Genomic DNA, 18,787 nt, shown 5'->3' with positions numbered 1-18,787 from the left:
CCAAGTGGTGGTAAGAAGAATAAGCATGAAGGTTCTTGGAGTGAAGTAGGTCAAGAAACTGAAGTTAAGGGAGTGGTATAGCTCATCCATCTCTCCTTAGAGTCTTCCCGGGATGATTTTGGAGCTTAAGATGGAAAAGAAGGTAGAGCGAAATCTTGATAAATGTGAGGGGGTGGCAAAGAGGTTGATTGATAATAGCGAGTAGTATAGCAGGAAGGCAGCAGCCTCAGAGGAATACGGTTGTAGCACAGTAATGATTTGGAAACTGTGTTGGGGATCTAGGAGAAAGTTCACCCTGTCACAAGGCCCAGTAGCATGAGGAGCTTGAGAGAATGAGCACACGTCCTGGGGAAGGCAATGGGTTCTGCACGGATCCAGGTTTCAATTAAGACAGTGGAATAGACTGTGCTCTGAAGAGGTTGAGGATGTACAGAAACTTGAGTATCAGGAGAGAGACTGGGAGTCTGGGATGGGTTCACCAGTTGGAGATGCTTTAACCTTTGGGACCTTGGCAGGAATGTGAGACATAACAGGACACTTACAGCAGAGAGAAAACAGTAAGTTCACATATGTTTGATATGTTGAGGGACTAGTACCAAGAACCTTCAGGTAAAATTTTGTAACTTGAATTTTCTATCTTGGTAAGCACAGCTTATTAAGATTGATGATCAGTTGTAAAAATAAAGGATTTGTGGAATTTAAACAATCTTGTAGAAAAGTGTTTTTTATATTTTAATGATATTGTCGGTACCTTTTGGCCCTGCTTCATGTAGAAAGAACTAAAAGTCTTTTCTTCTACACTGATGCTCTTAAAAATAGTGCTTCCTCAGGCATATTTCTCAGAAGGTTGTTAGGATTAAATAAGTGTTTTTAACACTGCCTGGCACATAGGAACTACTCAGAAAATGAGTTCTCCCTTCCTCACTTTCTCTGTTCTTTTTCCCTCCGAAGAAGACAACAGGGGAACTGCTTTGCGAGTGGAAAAGAGAAAGGATACCCATAGGAGGATACAGGCGTACATCTCATTCCTGCAATGAGATCATCTAGCGCAGCACTGTTGATTAGAACTTTCTACAGTGATGGTAATGTTCTCTGTCTGTGCTGTCCACTATGGGAGCCACTTGCCATGGTGGCTATTGAGTATTTGAAATGTGCCTAGTGCAACTGAAGAACTGAATTTTTAATTTTATTTACTTTAAATTTAAATAACCACAGGTGGCTACTGTATTAGAAAGCATAGATGTAGTGGATAAAGTGCTGCTTGGCTGGAGGCTTCAAGGTAGAAGTAGGCTAAGTGCCTAAAAGAACAGGTGAGCCTTGGGGAGGTGCATGGCTGGACTTTGGCACTGGTGAAATCCAAAATTAAGGAGCCCCGTGTGCTCTGATGAAAGGAGCCTGGACTTGAGCTGTGGCCTGTAAATTGTAAGGAGAGGGGCGATTTAGTTAAATCAGTGGCTGAAAATGACAACTTTGTGACCAGTAGGGATCAAGATTAAAAAGAAATGGTTCTGACAAAATAGCCAGATGAGAAATAACTAAAAGAAACGTATAGAAATTCCAGTCGAAGGGGTTGATGAAATGCAGCCTTCATAGCTTGTAGAGAAACATTAGTTCCAAAGTAAATACTAGGAGTATTTGCCAAGTATTTTAAAGAATTGGGGCAAATTTCAGGAAATGTCATGCAAAATGTGTACTACAACACAGTAACACTATAGGGAAAGGATGGGAGCATGGATTAAATGTAAAGTCTGGGGAAATGGAAGTTGTGACATTTTACATAGTGGAGTTTCACTCTAGTCCTGACCCTAATAAAACACACTTTCCTGTATGGATGTTTATTTGTGATGATGAAGGGAGCTGGTGTTGCGGTAATGTTTTAGCCACGTCAATACCATCTCATTTCAAATACATAAAGCATCTTCTATTTGCTCAGCAATGTGCTAGGATTGTGACACAAGGTATGTACAATGGTTATCGTGCTGGACAAGTCCTAGTCTGATTTGGCATACACAAACCAGTTGGACAGGTGGATGACAGTAATTTAAATGTCTAAAATGAATGGCACAGATAAAAGGTGATAGAAGCTCAGATCTGTATGAACTGGAACGGTCAAAGACGCCTTGATGGGAGGACTTGGAGGCCTTTAAACTATGCTTCAAAAGAAAATGAATCCAGCAAATCAGAACATTTCTGAAAGTACATTCCATAAAATGTTTTGCTAAAGTTTTAGGACACTAATTAACTCACAGTAACTGTAGCATGCTCATTTGTCCAAACGAAATTCTTTAGCCTGGTGATCTCAGTCAAAATCTGTACTACTTGCTTTCTTTGCCTAAATACTTTATTTGGTTTTTGGGCATAGGAGACTAGAACCCTAACAAATCTTCTTGTCAATTCTAGTAGGGTATTCTGTATTATTTCTTGGTTAGAAATTCAGAGTTGTGTGTTGAAAGTGCTTTAAAGACAGGAGAAAATGAAGGTGTAGTGGGACTGAAATAATAGAGAGCCTGGGAGTTTGTAGGGGGGAAAAAAGCCTAGAGTTTAATCAGACAGTAGGAATCTCAGATTTAATCTAGATTTTCATGTTCACATAATTGCATGTAATAACTCCTGTAGAGAAAGACAAGATCATGGTGTATTGCCTGCTTTCAAATTTTGTAGCTCTCAGTTGCAAAAAGTCAATAAAAAAATCCTCACCAGATTCTCAAGGGTACAAGCACAGTTGCTAGAATGACTGCAGGTGCACTGGTTTTCCCACCCAAGTGCAGTTCTCCAGGGCTGCAGAGACACTGAAGGGGAGGAAGAGATCAGTGTACCAGCATCCGAAGTACTGAATGAGCTTGAAATCATAATAAAGGGGAAAAGGAGGGGTACTCAGCAAAAAAAACTGTGGAAGAGGAAAAGCAGAGACAGTGCAGGGAGAAAAATTCTCAATAGATCAAAATGTTTTAGTTAGAAGTATAAGGGAATCCTTCTGTCTCCATTTCTTTTCTTTGGTAACAAGAATTCTAAATCCTGAAAGGAATTAAGACAAAATCCCAGAAGGCAAGAAAAGAAAGTATAAGATAAAAATTTTCATGTGTTCTGTTGACCCATGAAATCATGATTTCTAACTTCTGTTCCTTTCTTCTTACCCCTTCTACATTTAGGAAATAATACTACTTTAAGGAAGGGATAGCTTTATATTAGTTGCAGTAGAAACCGTGCAAGGGTGATTATTGATATAGCTGTTCAGCCAAGGTAGAGCTGCTGACATCTTTTTGTTTTGTTTTGTTTTGTTTTTTGCTGCTGACATCTTTATCAGTTTAACTGAGGTGTGCTGTGGCCAAACACTCAACCTTTTGATAAATGTTCAGAAGTAAATGAAAACCAGTGGAGGTCATCTTATCAGTGAAATGTTTGACATAATTTTCTTTTAAAGCTGTTTAACAATAATGAAAATTTGTTCATAGTATTTGGTTTGTACTAAGAGGAGTGGTGAAAAGAACAGGGTATTGAGATGCAGAAGTCTTATGTTTTATTCATCAGTCTCCCTCTTGCTGTTCCCTACCTCAGTAATCCCATGGCCGGTCCCTTCACCTGTACTGCAACTTCCTTGGAAGCCCAACCAATCATAGTCATGGCTGACTCCTTGTTTAAGGCCTCAGTTCTGTGTATCCATGAGGGATTGTGGGAATAATTATTTATTCCCACAATCCCTCAATTATTTATTCCTCAACAAAATACTAGCAAACAGAAACCAACAACACATTAAAAAGGTCATACACCATGATCAAGTGAGATTTATCCCAGGAATGCAAGGATTATTCAGCATACACAAATCAATCAATGTGATACACCATATTAACAAGTTAAAGAATAAAAACCATATGGTCATCTCAACAGATGCAGAAAAAGCTTTTGACAGAATTCAACACCGATTTATGATAAAAGACTCTCCAGAAAGTGGGCATAGAGGGAATCTACCTCAGCATAATAAAGGCCATGTATGACAAACCTACAGCAGACATCATTCTCAATGGTGAAAAACTCAAAGCATTTCCTCTAAGATCAGGAACATCAAGACAAGGATGTCCATTCTCGCCACTATTATTCAACATAGTTTTGGAAGTCCTATCCACGGCAATCAGAGCAGAAAAAGAAATAACAGGAATACAAATTGGAAAAGAAGAAGTAAAACTGTCACTGTTTGCAGATGACATGATACTATACATAGAAAAATTTAAGGATGCCACTAGAAAACTACTAGAGCTAACCAATGAAGTTGGTAAGGTTGCAGGATACAAAATTAACAAACAGAAATCTCTTGCATTCCTATACACTAAAAACAAAAGATCAGAAAGAGAAATTAAGGAAACAATCCCATTTACCATTTCAAAAAAAAAAATAAAATACCTAAGGAGGAATAAATAAAATACCTTAGGTAAGAATAAACCTACCTAAAGAGGCAAAAGACCTGTACTCAGGAAACTATAAAACACTGATGAAAGAAATCAAAGATGACAAACAGATGGAGAGATATGCCATGTTCCTGGATGGAAGAATCAATATTGTGAAAATGACTAAACTACCCAAAGCACTCTACAGGTTCAGTGCAATCCCTATCAATTTACCAATGGCATTTTTCACAGAATTAAAACAAAAAATTTTACAATTGTATGGAAACACAAAGTACCCCTAATAGCAAAAGCAATCTTGAGAAAGAAAAATGGAGCTGGAGGAATCAGGCTCCCTGACTTCAGACTATACTACAAAGCTACAGTAATCAAGGCAGTAGGATACTGGTACAAAAACAGAAATATAGATCCATGGTACAGGATAGAAAACCCAGAGATAAACCCACGCACCTATGGTCACCTAATCTATAACAAAGGAGGCAAGAACATACAATGGAGAAAATAAAGCCCCTTCAATAAGTGGTTCTGGGAAAACTGGACAACTACATGTAAAAGAACGAAATTAGAGCACTCCCTAACACCATACACAAAAATAAACTCAAAATGGATTCAAGACCTAAATGTAAAACTCTTAGAGGAAAACATAGGAAAAACATTCTTTAACATAAATCTCAGCAAGATCTTTTATGAACCACCTCCTATAGAAATGAAAATAAAAACAAAAATAAGCAAATGGGACCTAATGACTTTTGCACAGCAAAGGAAACTATAAACAAGACAGAGAACCCTCAGAATGGGAGCAAATATTTACAAACTAATCAACAGACAAAGGATTAATCTCCGAAATATACAAACAGCTCATGCAGCTCAATACCAAAACAACAACCCAAACAAAAAATGGGCAGAAGATCTAAATAGACATTTCACAGAAGAAGACATACAGATGGCCAAGAGGCACATGGAAAGCTGCTCAACATCACTAATTATTAGAGAAATGCAGATCAAACTACACCTCACACTTGTCAGAATGGCCCTCATCAAAAAATCTACGAAAAATAAATGCTGCAGAGGGTGTAGAGAAAAGGGAACCCTCTTGCATTGTTGGTGGGAATGTAAATTGATACAGCCACTGTGGAGAACAGTATGGAAGTTCCTTAAAAAACTAAAAATAGAACTACCATATGACTCAACAATCCCACTACTGGTCATACACCCTGAGAAAACCATAATTCAAAAGGACACATGTACCCAATGTTCATTGCAGCACTATTTGCAATAGCCAGGACATGGAAACAGCCTAAATGTCCATCAACAGATGAGTGGATAAAGAAGATGTAGTACATATATATAATGAAATATTACTTAGCCATAAAAAGGAGCGAAATTGGGTCATTCGTAGAGATGTGGATGGACCTTCATCCACATCTCTACGAATGTAGAGATGAGTTTGTCATGCAGAGTGAAATGTCAGGAAAAACAAATATTGTATATTAATGCATGTATGTGGAATCTAGAAAAATGCTACAGATGAACCTATCTGCAGGGCAGGAATAGAAACACAGACATAGAGAACAGACATGTGGACCCAGGGGGAAGAGTAGGGTGGGATGAATTGGGAGATTAGGTTTGACATAAATACACTACCATGTGTAAAATAGATAGCAAGTGGCAACCTGCTGTATAGCACAGGGAGCTCAGCTCAGTGATCTGTGATGACCTAGATGGGTGGGATGGGGGTGGGGAGGGAGGTCCAAGAGGGAGGGGATACAGGTATACATATAGCTGATTCATTTCATTGTACAGCAGAAACTAACACAACATTGTAAAGCAATTATACTCCAATAAAAAATTGTTATAAAATACAAGGAAATGAGTATAGTAAGCATAAACAGGTTTTGGAGCAATTAAACGTGACTCTTGGTGAATATATAACTCAACTGGTTGAAGGAGAAATGTGGAAATACATTGGAAAATAGTCTGCCAGCCTTGAGTATAACCATCAACCAGTATGTTTCACATAGACAGTATCAGTTATTGTGGAGAGACAGTTAAAGGGGGTCAGTATTCTGGCTTCTCCTATGTTAAAAATGCACCCTTGTATGTCTCAGCCTCTTATACTGCGTTAGCTCTCCTTGTTTTCCCAGCCAGCTCTATGGAGAGTTGCTGAGGTGCACTCTCTCCGGTTCTTTACCATCTCCATAGCCCTCGATCGTAGTAATATGACTTGCACTTCTACCACCCCCCTAACACTTCTCTTGCCAGTCATCAGTGACGTTCCTGTTGCTGAATTCAACAGAGACTCTTGTGTCTTTCTTGAGATTTGTACAACATTTCATACTGTTATTCACTCCCTTTTTCAGTGCTTACTTTTCACAATTCCTAGAACCCAACCTACTTGGTTTTCTTTCTACCTCAATGGTTAAACTAGAGTTAGAGCTCGGTTGTTCTTCTGTTCTCACTCTGCAAATTCCCTCAGGCTAGTTCAACCACCCATGTAATTCCAATTACATTTAAAAAAATATCTACCTATTTATTTATTTATTTTTTGGTTGCGTCGGGTCTTAGTTGCAGCACACGGGCTCTGTGTTGCGCCACGCGGGCTTAGTTGCCCCACGGCATCTGGGATCTTAGTTCCCTAGCCAGGGATTGAACCGGCATCCCCTGCATTGCAAGACCGATTCTTAACCACTGGACCACCAGGGAAGTCTCCTCCAATTACATTTACTAGTAATGAATTCCACTAACGTGTGCTACAGCCGCTTCAGACTTGGCACGTCCAAAACTGAATTTCCCTTTGTCCCACCAGAGAGCCTCCTCCTTCATCTGAGTCCCTGTTTTAGCGACAGAGCCTCTGTCCATCCCTCCAATTCCAAGACAGAAGCCTGGACATCATCCTTGAGTATCTCACCTCCTCCCGACATCCATTCAGTGCCAAGTCATATTGATTCTTCTTAGTGAATATCTACTAAATCACTCCAATTCCCCCTATTTTCTAGTTAGGTATACCATAATATTATGCCCCAGTTACCATTATAGCTTCTCTCTGGGAATGATCTCTTTTTTCTAAACATTTCAACTCACTATAATTTGAGTGATTTCTTTAAAATGCATGTCTTTTCTCATCTCTCACCTGATTAAAACCCTTCAGTGGCTCTGTCATTGCCTTCAGAGTAGGTTTGAACTCAAATGATTCCCAAGGCTCTTCATCCTCTAGTCCCTACTTAACTTTTTCAGATTTTTCTTTCCTTACAACCTTTGACCTTTGGATAATTTCTGCACATTGTTCAGATCTTGGCTTGCTCACTGTTCCTTCTAGAAAATCTTTCTGGAAAAGCTCCTTCTGTGCTCTTTCAGAGTTCTCCCTGTTTACCCTATCATGGCACTCATCTCAATGCAGTACAATTGCCCGTTTATCAATTAGTCTTCTCCGTGATATAAATAGCAGGGTCCCAGTCAATTTGCCTTTTTATCCTTCGTGCCTGTCACAATGACCAGACACAGTGCATGCTCATAAATATGTGTTGAACAAATGACATTAAACAAGTCACTTAGCCTCTCTGAGTCTCAACTGCATCATCTGTTAAAAGGGAATATTGTCCTGCCTATGGTTGTTTTGGGGTCTTGTAAGGTAATAGGAATTAAGTTTAGTATTGTGGTTAAGAGAGTGGGTTCTGGATCTGTACTACCTGGTTTTTAATCCTAGTTCCCACCATGTAGCCAGCTGTGTGACCTTGGGCAAGTTACTTAACTTCTCTGTGTTTTAGTTACTTCTTTGGCTAAATGGAAATAACCACAGTATCTGTCTCATAGCATTGTTGTAGGGACTGAGTTAATAAATGGAAAGTAATTAGTACAGTGCCTAAACACAATAAATGTTAGCTATTAATTATAATATTTTTATAAGTTTTAGAATTATATATTATATAATATATGGCATACACATATGGCATCAGTTTTTAGTTTCAGTGTTTTTTAAGTGGGTAAAGGGTTGGTATCATTCCTTTATCTTTTTTTTTTTCTTTTCTTTTTTTTTTTTGCGGTATGCGGGCCTCTCACTGTTGTGGCCTCTCCCGTTGCGGAGCACAGGCTCCAGACGCACAGGCCCAGCGGCCATGGCCCACGGGACCAGCCGCTCCGCGGCATGCGGGATCCTCCCGGACCGGGGCACGAACCCGTGTCCCCTACATTGGCAGGCAGACTCTCAACCACTGCGCCACCAGGGAAGCCCCATTCCTTTATCTTTTAGGATAATACCATAGCTATACCAGATTTTATTTTTTAAGTCTTAACTTCAAATTGCCATAGTTGATTTACATGAAATTTTGATAAAACATTTTTTAAGTTGTTGTTCAATATAGAAAGAATTTTGGAAATGTTTCCTTGCTGAATATCAAAATATTGATTCTACATACATAGTAGGTGGATATTAGCACAGGAAAAATGTTTAAGTAAGAAAGATTACTGGTTTAATTTATAAAGGACAATTATTATGTCTTTGACACCTAACTTTATTTCTCTATATGATTTAATTCCATAAGCAATTTAGTGTTTGGAAAGTCCAAATCCCATTAACTCTGTAACTATTCAAGAAAACAAGAAAGTAAAGAGCATTTAGTTTTGTGCATGTGTATTCACCTGAAAGAAATTTGCTCAATTTTAGTAAAAAGTTCTTTTTACTTTAAAATTTAATTAGATAATACACATTTGTGTGTTGACTTTGCACCAACAAAATGCCTAATTTTTATCTTTTTTCTGATTCTTCGTAGAATAGGTGGTTCCAGGATTTTATTCAGAATGACTTTAAGAAAAGAAGTGATGTCTCCTCTTCAGTCAATGTCTTCCTATACTGCAGCTGGCAGAAATGTTTTAAGATGGGATCTTTCACCAGAGCAAATTAAAACAAGAACTGAGGAGCTCATTGCACAGACCAAACAGGTGTACGATGCTATTGCAATGCTTGACATTGAGGAAGTAACTTACGAGAACTGTTTGCAGGCACTGGCAGATGTAGAAGTGAAGTATATAGGTGGGTAGGATGCAAAAGCACATCAATATTTCATTTTGTGGGCATCATAAACCATTTTATGCTTCCTGTCTTGGCAATTCATTTTCCAGTTTTACAAGACGTTGATTTTTACATAATGATTTGTAGTTGCTTAAATGATTAATGATTCATAATTACTTAGAATTATTTATATTACGTGAGTTAAAAAATTTTATTATGTGGCAGAGGTGCTGTAAAATGTACACTCTCATTACAACTGCTTTCTGGAGAGCAATATATATCAAAACTTTTAAGAAGTTCATACCCTCGCCCCGTAATTAATTCCACATCTAGGCATAATCTAAGGAAATAATCAGATATAGGAAAAATCATGTATAAACTTATGTATAAACAGGTACTCTATCATAGCAAAAGCTTGGAAACAACCCCTAAGTGTCAACAAGTAGAATACCTAAGTAAATTATGGTACATTCACTCTCTGTAACATTATGTAGCCATTAAAATCATGTTTAGGAGAAGTATTTAATAACATTAAAAGGACAGAGAAAGAAAACAATTTTTTTTTTTTTTTTTTTTTTTTTTCTTTTTGCGGTATGCGGGCCTCTCACCGCTGTGGCCTCTCCCGTTGCGGAGCACAGGCTCCGGATGCGCAGGCCCAGCGGCCATGGCTCATGGGCCCAGCCGCTCCGCGGCACATGGGATCCTCCCAGACCGGGGCACGAACCCGCATCCCCTGCATCGGCAGGCGGACTCTCAACCACTGCGCCACCAGGGAGGCCCAGAAAACAAATTTTAATAATGGCCAATATTTTTGGTACTAGGTTTATAGTTTTTTTGTGATTTATAGATCACTTTTAGTTAAACATGAATTCTTTAAAGTTATTATAAAAATGAACACATTAAATTGAGTTTCTTTATCATTAATATTTCAATAGGGGTATAATGGGTGCATTTTTATACATTTGTATTTTTTAAGATATTGTGCATCTGTCCCACCTGTCTAAATGCCAATATATGGTTTAAAACAATGATCACAAAGATAAATGATCCAAAGAAGACTTTCAGAACAATTGATAACGGAGCTGAGATAACTTTGATATTTTAAGTGATCTTTCTCAAAGAACAGTGTGTTATTTGGAAGCAGCCATTCATTTTTTTTTTCAGGTTTATAGTTGATTTTTCATTTTCTCTTCATGCTTTTCTCTATTTTCCATATTTCCTACACTTAAAATATATTATTTTAATAATATAAGTATTAAACCCTTTGAGTTGTAAGGAATGAAGATTCATGCCAGTTTTCTCAAAGAATTGGATATATTTTGTAGGATAATTATGGCTAAACAACCTTGGCTGTGTAGCCAGGCATCATAAGAACGTAGGTTGTCTGTAGAACTGAATTATCATAAGCATTTGTATGGATTCTGGAATTTGGGAGGTTGTCCAAAATCCTGCACAGCCCTAGTGACCTAGTCATCTCTTTTTCCCCACCAAGAGTTCCCTACCCTATGTCCCACCATAATAGGGACTTGGCTACTTTCTTTTTTCTCTGCATTTCTGTTTCACTTTCTGTCTCTTACTACCAACTGCTTCACTCTCATTAATAGCCACTAAATCTTTCTACAAGCCTTGAGCTTAAACTCTTCAGTAAAAAAAGTCTGGTTGGTCTTGTAGTTAAAGTCAAAGGAATGGAGGCAGTCCCCATTCAGCAGAGCTTTCCCAGCAGGCAATTTCGTGTGCATCTCCCACCCTGTATGTGGTTTGTCCTTGGTTCACATACTCACTTCTTCAGTCACTTATGACTAAGACGGTGTGCCAGCCTAGTAGCTTATGCATTTAGCAAATGTAAAACAAGGTGGGGAAAAAACCTTTAAAACAGAATTATCTTAAATTCTGTTTTTTCTCCCAATCATACATCTTTTAAATATACCTTTAGTTTTGTGATATTTTTTCTTCCTCTCCTGTAAATTTATCTTTATGGGTTAATCATAAAAATGTTTGAGTTTCGGAATAGATTTTTAAAGACTAACTTTCTCTTATCTGTGTATGTTCTCAGCCTCCTGCAGTAGCTGTTAAAACCCCATTTGTCCAGTGTCAGGTACCGGGCATCAGCACTGTTTATAGTTTGGCAGTGAGAACATAAGTCTGGTTCCAGGTCTTTGTGGCAAAGTAAGGAAGGAAATGGTTTTCAATATTATTGTTTGTTTAAGAATATGTTTCCAGTTTTAGACTCCTGCATTTTGTTCTGCTCATTTAAGTTCTTGAGCAATTTTGATTCCTTCTTAATATCTTTTTGAGCTAATTTTTAAAAGTAAACAGAAATTGTGACTATCTAGTTAACTCACTTAAACAAGTGCTCTATGTATTAAATGTCAAATCTTACATTCTATTCTTTCTTTAATCAAGGGACAAAAATGATATATTAAATCCTAAAATAATTATCTAATTTGATTTTTTTAAAAACACACTATGAATTTATTGATTTGTGGCAATTTTTTTACTGCTTTCTTTGTGACAATGTTTTAAGAGGACTGATATGCATAAGATAGCTTGTTTAACTGGACAATTCCGTGGTATGTAAAGGATAGCTTTACTGTCTACCATATATCACATGTGTAAATGTTACCTATTTATAATACCTTCAAAGTGCTAAAGATAGTAAAATTAAAATGTATTCATTGTCACAGCATAACCACAACTATGGTTATAAACCATACTGATTTTTTTTTTTTTTGCTGTAGTATGGATTATTTCACTGACATCAGATTTTTGCCTAATTAAAGTCAAAATGCAAATGTTTGAAAAACCCAGCAACTAACTTTGATATGTGAAAATAAGAGCAGATGACATTACTACCATCATTTAATAAGAATAGCCCCAGTATTCAGCGCTTACTGAATATGTCCACTGAGATTTCTGAGAATTCTGAAATTGTATGCAGCTTTTTATATTTGTATGAATGTTTGCATTTGGGGGAGGGTCCATGACTTGGATTAGATTTTCTAAGGAGTCTGTCATAAAGGTTAAGAACTTCTTTTCTAAACAAGCCCCATCCCACTAAATTGGCCTGCTTGTTTCTTAAACATCCTGTTTGTTTGCCAGTCCCCATGCTTTCAGTCTCTACTTCTCCAGTCCCCAACTGAGCTCTTCCTCTCACCCCGCCCATCCTCTAAGATCCAGCCTTCTCCATAAGGCATGGCATAATGCCCCAGCCCTCAGTATTGCAGACTTTGAGTTTTTGTCCCATTCATTTGACAGCTAAGCTGCTCTGTCCTGTATTGTTATCTTTTCATGTACTGTTCCCTACCCCCGACTCCCAGACTATAAAATGTCTCAGTATAAGAACTATCAATACATCTTTTCTTTTCTTTTCTTTATTTTTGGCCATACCACTAAGCATTCAGGATCTTAGTTCCCCGACCAGGGATCGAACCCATACCCCCGGCCATAGAAGCACAGAGTCTCAACCACTGGACCACCAGGGAAGTCCCCAAGAACTACATCTTTTAAATTGGGAGATTGGGATTTACATATACATCCTACTATATATAAAATAGATAACTAATAAGAGCCTACTGTATAGCACAGGGAACGCTACTCAGTACTCTGTAATGGCCTATATGGGAAAAGAATCTAAAAAAGAGTGGATATATGTACATGTGTAACTGATTCACTTTGCTATACACCTGAAACTAACACAACATTGTAAATCAACTATACTCCAATAAAAATTTTTTAATAAAGGACTACATCTTTTTTCTTCTATATTCCCAGTTAATAAATTGCACACTAAACATCCTTTGGTAAGTACTCAGTGTACACCTTTATTGTTCCTAACAATGCCCCAGGAATAGCCAAATCCTGTGTTAGATGCTGTTTCTTGATAACCCTAGGAGCCTTTATGGAAAGTATGTAATGAAAAACTTATATTCGGGTAATCATTCATCTAGGTACGAGGTATTTTGCTTAATACTGACTTAATGTGTCCTTATGGTTTTTTCCTCTGTTAACAGTGGAACGAACCATGCTAGACTTTCCCCAGCACGTCTCCTCTGACAAAGAAGTACGAGCAGCAAGTACAGAAGCAGACAAAAGACTTTCTCGTTTTGATATCGAGATGAGCATGAGAGAAGATATCTTTCTGAGAATTGTTCATTTAAAGGTAAATGATCTTACAATTCCCTTTAAAAGGAAAAAAAAACTGACAATAAAGAAGTAAAAACCTTTGACCAATGATAAAAAGTATTTGAATGTTCGTAGATTTTGTTTCTAATTATTATGATAGTGGACACAACATAGTGTTATATCACTTAGGTTTATGTTAAGTTACTAATTACATTCACTTAAAATTTTTAAGACCAAGTATTAAAAGAGTGTACATCCATAAATCTAAGGCTTTTTAGCCATCATGAACTTAATGGTTTGATGTAAAAACCTCTTTGAATTTTCAAAATTTTGCAAGGTTTATATTAGATCAGATCAACTAGAAGCAAATGGAGTTGAGATATCTATAAATATCATGTGGTTTTGGCCATAATACTGATGACATACTGTTGATGCTGCATGCCAGAGACATTCCTATTTGTCATCCTTACATTTTTCAGGACTTACAGAAATTATGGATTAAGAAAGCTCTAAGTGGGTCTGCCTTGAGTATTTCGGGTCTTTTCATCAACGATGTTGGTTTGCTTCCTAGCATTTTCATCGTGTCTTTGCTTTGAACTTTTATTTTCATGAAACTCAGCAATTTGTTTGGAAAACAACCAGTGTTTTACAATCCTAGGCATTTTTGTTTAATTTTGCACGTCGTATATGCAAAATCTCAAAATTTGTGTTCTTTTTAGCAAGTTATGCCAGGAATTGAAATAAAAAGCAGTTTTATTTCAAATGTTTTATTTGTAACTCACTGTAGAATATGTAATCCAGACTTTATTTATTTAGACATGTATGTAAGACGTACATGCTGCCTATTTTCTCATGTCAGACAAACATTTTTCACCCTTAATTTATGTTCATCTATTATGGTTCATAATTGTTCATCTTTGGCACTATAAAAATAACAAATTAAAATAACTGACTAGGGCTTCCCTGGTGGCGCAGTGGTTGAGAGTCCGCCTGCCGATGCAGGGGACACGGGTTCGTGCCCCGATCCCGGAAGATCCCACATGCCGCGGAGCGGCTGGGCCCGCGAGCCATGGCCGCGGAGCCTGTGTGTCCGGAGCCTGTGCTCCGCAACGGGAGAGGCCACAGCAGTGAGAGGCCCGCGTACAGCAAAAAAATAAAAAATAAAATAAAATAAAATAAAATAACTGACTATTTTTTGCTAATTAAATTGTTCTCTTTTCAACTTTTAGCTTCAGTTGTTATTCTGTACAATTCAAATCATGGCCCTTATAGTCTCCTATTTTTATTTCATCCCAAAACAATCTAATTTCTTTTCTATCTGGATATTATATATGTACTATAGAGCTTTTCCCCCACATTTCTAATCTCCTTTGATTAATTCTTTTTTCATCCTGACTTCTAAGTTCTCATTTGGGATTTTCTAGCCTCAAAAAGGTATTGCAATCTTAATGTTATTGAGTCTAATGTTTTTGTTACTTTTCCACCGTTTCTGATTCTTACAAATGTTATCAAGATATGGGAGGTTTGTCGCTTTAGATTTCTTTGTTATACTTTTAATTTTTGTATATATTGGCCTCTGATCCCACTAAATTTGGGAACAAATTGCTGCCTGTGTAGTAGACGAGACGGCAGCCTAGCACACTGTAAGTGACATCATAAAAACCAGTGCATTTATCAGATTTGTTCATTTACTTGAGCTGATTCACTTCAGTGTTTTATTATATTAATTTATAATAGTTTCAGATTTAGTTCCATAATTTTTCCTCTTTCCACAGGAGTTTATTCTCATACATGTGGATTATTGTGTGAACAATTTCAGGGGCATTTAGAATGTTAAGGCTACATCAAAATAACTTTAAAAATAACTATTTTGTTTGTTTATGAATTGGAGCTTATTTGGTGAATTTAAATACCTTCCTTGACAAATAGTTACATTTTTTAGTCAGTATTTTTTAAAATCTAGAACTATCAGAATCAGTTTTCTGCTAGAGTTGGACACTTTAATAGATGGTAAACCTCATCCCATTCCTTTGTCATAAAGGACAAAGTTAGATATATCTAAATCTTGTATTTAATTTTTCCTGTAACACCGTAAATAAAATAGGGCTACCATGATATAATACATGAAGGCTTCCTTAGGCTGGGTAATAGGATTTTAAATTTATGTACAGTCATCAATTTCAGGCATGCTCTCCTAAAATGAGGGTGCTCTGAATAATATGGAGGTCTCAAGATACCACCAATGTAGGCAATAATCAAATGTATTATCTTAATTAGATATAAAATCTTATTTTAGCTCATGTTATTTTTCACTTAATATTGATGAATAGAAATGTGAAATTACTTTTCACAGTTCTTTATGGCAAAATCTGTGCTCAGTAAACATCCTAGTTATCTGTTGATGTACAATATGTAACTCTAAAACTTAGTGGCTGAACATAGCAACAATCATTTTATCTTCTCTCATAGTTTCTGTGGATCAGGAATTCAGGAAGGTATTAGTTGGGCAGCTCTGGGGTCTTGCGTGTGGTTTCAGGCAGTGGTGGCTGGAGCTGGAGCATGTAGAGGCTAACCAAGTATCTCTGTCTTCGTGTCCCCCTAGGGCACCTCCATGTAGTGTCTTTATGTAGGCTAATTTGGACTTCCTCACAGCATGACAGCGTCAGGGTGGTAGGACTTCTTTCACGGAGACAGAGGGCTTCAACGCGGATGTTACAATAAACTACACAGAAGCTGCATTGCATTTTATGACCTGTCTCAGAAGTCATGTAACATCACTTCTGCAATACCATACTGATGGACTGGTCGCTATGATCTACCCGGATTCAAGGGGCACCACATCACAGTCTAGGAAGTATCATCTGATTTGCAGTCATGTTTCAAAACCTTTAAAATAAGCAATTTGTTGACTAAATGGATAGATGAAATCATAGTAGAACATGAGACTAACCAGTGTGATATAGTCTTCCTACCTCCTTCCCAAGTGTGGCTAGTAATACTACTTTACATTTGTATAGCAATATAGTTATCTAAGTTAACTTTTATACCAATCTTGTGAAGTATCCCTTTTTATTAGTAGAGAAACTGAGGCTCAGAAATGGTAACTTTCCAGGAGCCATAGAAGTAGCTGGTAAATGCTTGCCAGAAATCATGTAGACTTTACATTAAAACCCTCAAGGGAGGGAGGTGTCACATTTGATTCTGTTTTGCACCTCTGGCAGAGTGCCTGGTACAAAGTACAGTAAACACTTAGTAAATGTTCTTCAAACCAGAGTGAGAAACGGTGACAGATCCAAAAAGTAGGCCTTCAGTAATTGATGCAAGGACATGGGTTATCCATGTGGGGTAAAAAATACTGGATTGCTCTTCACAACTAAATGAAAAACAATCCCTAATGGATTAAAGTCTTAAAAAGTTAAACTTTAAAGCTTCTGGGAGTTTATATAGAAATATACCTTTATGACATCTGATCAGGGAAGTATTTCTTAAACAAGACACCAAAAGTGCTAACTATAAAATATAAGGCTGATAAACATGACTACATTAAAATAAAGAACTTTTATTAATAAAGTAAAAAGACACTAATACAAAAAAAATACTCAAATACTAAAAAAAAGAAATTTACAAAATATGAAACTAGTGCTTCCCTGCTGACGCAGTGGTTGAGAGTCCGCCTGCCGATGCAGGGGACACGGGTTCGTGCCCCGGTCCGGGAAGATCCCACATGCCGCGGAGCAGCTGGGCCCGTGAGCCATGGCCGCTGAGCCTGCGCGTCCGGAGCCTGTGCTCCACAACGGAAGAGGCCACAACAGTGAGAGGCCCGCGTACCGCAAAAAAAAAAAAAAGAAACTAGCAAAGCATTAGTATCTAGGATATATAAAGAGCTACTGTAATCAGTAAAAAAGACAAATATCCCAATAGAAAAATGGACAGATGACATGAAAGGTATTTCAGATGAAACACAAATGGCAATGAAACATATGTAAAGATGTTTAACCTCATTAACCTAATTAATGACTTAATGAGGTTAGAGATACCATTTTTCACTCACCAGATTGGCAAAAATGAACAAGTCTGACAATGCCAAGTATCTGTGTGGATGTGAATCAATGGGAATATTTGTACACTGCTAGTAAAGGTGTAAAATGATTTTTTAAATAATAGTAATAACTAATTCAGAGAAAAATCTAATATTATGAAGTTGGATCTTACATTCTCCGTAACTTAGCATACCCTCCCCACCCCCACCTCAGCATTTACCTAGAAATAGGTTTGCATTTGTTCACAGGTGACATGGGACATGTATTTGTAACAACATTATCTATAATAGCAAGACACTGAAACAACTCAGATTTCCATCAACAGGAAAATGGAGCAATAAATTGTAGTAGATTTACAATGGGATGTTTTATAGCAATGAAGGAAATAAACTCCAGCAACATGCAACAGCATGGCTGAATCTTAGGAACAACGAAAGGAAAAAAGAAGTTGCAGAACACTGCATACAACATGATATCATTTAAAAATAAAAGGTTTGTACTCAAAAATAAAAAAATAATAAAAAGGCCAAAAAAGAGCAAAACTAAACAATGTATACATAAGTGGTAATACTGGAAGAAAATGTGTAACACAGAATTCAAGAGAGTGGTTACCTGTTACATAGATAAAGGCAACAGTGTTTTAATATTGTATTTCATAAGTTTAAGGGTGGATTTAATTTGTCTTCAAAACATATATTTAGTTATAGTCATTTGTAGATTTCAAATATTACATAAAAATATAACATTTAATGTATCCTTAATTCTAAAATTAATTCTTAATTTTCTAGAAGAAAAAAAAAAGAAGTGAAAAACAAGGATGTCCTCATCCCTTTAGCTAAAACATGTCCAGGTATCAAAAGCCAGCAGTATGGACTCAAGTCTTGGTGTTTCTCTGTGCTGACAAAGGCTTCTCAATCATTGGCTAAAAAGCCTGCAAAGATCAAAAAAGCCACATTGGTGAGAAAAAATGTACAATGTCTCCATGTTGAAACAATCCAGGCCTGTAATATTTTATTCCAGTGGCCTACTGAGTAGTAAGTACAGGAAAGGGATTCTTTAGTGAAATTGAGTGAATTATACAAGCTAAATTGAGAAATACGATTATCTATTGTAATATTATTTGTATTTTTTTCAGAGCTGTGGAATTTGGTCTTTGCCAGTTCGTCTTAGCCAATTAATAATTTAAACAGAAAAGTTTTAATGTTACGGTGTAAATGAATAGG

The 18,787-nt window shown here is 37.0% G+C and overlaps 1 protein-coding gene across 3 annotated transcripts in view; it reads left to right on the top strand.

Annotated features, from left to right (window-relative positions):
• NLN (neurolysin) overlaps nt 1–18,787 on the top strand; it is a 92,520-nt gene that overhangs the window by 25,284 nt on the left and 48,449 nt on the right. For 2 of the 3 annotated variants that reach the window (XM_082623515.1, XM_082623516.1), the window contains exons 2-3: nt 9,164–9,423; nt 13,413–13,561. In XM_082623515.1, the coding sequence (XP_082479641.1) occupies nt 9,164–9,423; nt 13,413–13,561 (409 nt within the window). Of the gene's footprint in view, nt 1–9,163; nt 9,424–13,412; nt 13,562–18,787 lie in introns of those variants that run through there. The other variant, XM_082623517.1, reaches the window with a different exon arrangement.

This window comes from Mesoplodon mirus, assembly GCF_964341445.2.
Source record: "Mesoplodon mirus genome assembly, chromosome: 5".
NCBI lineage: Eukaryota > Metazoa > Chordata > Mammalia > Artiodactyla > Ziphiidae > Mesoplodon > Mesoplodon mirus.
The sequence above is the reverse complement of the archived record's forward strand: the minus strand, read 5'-3'. Positions and strand labels throughout refer to the sequence as shown.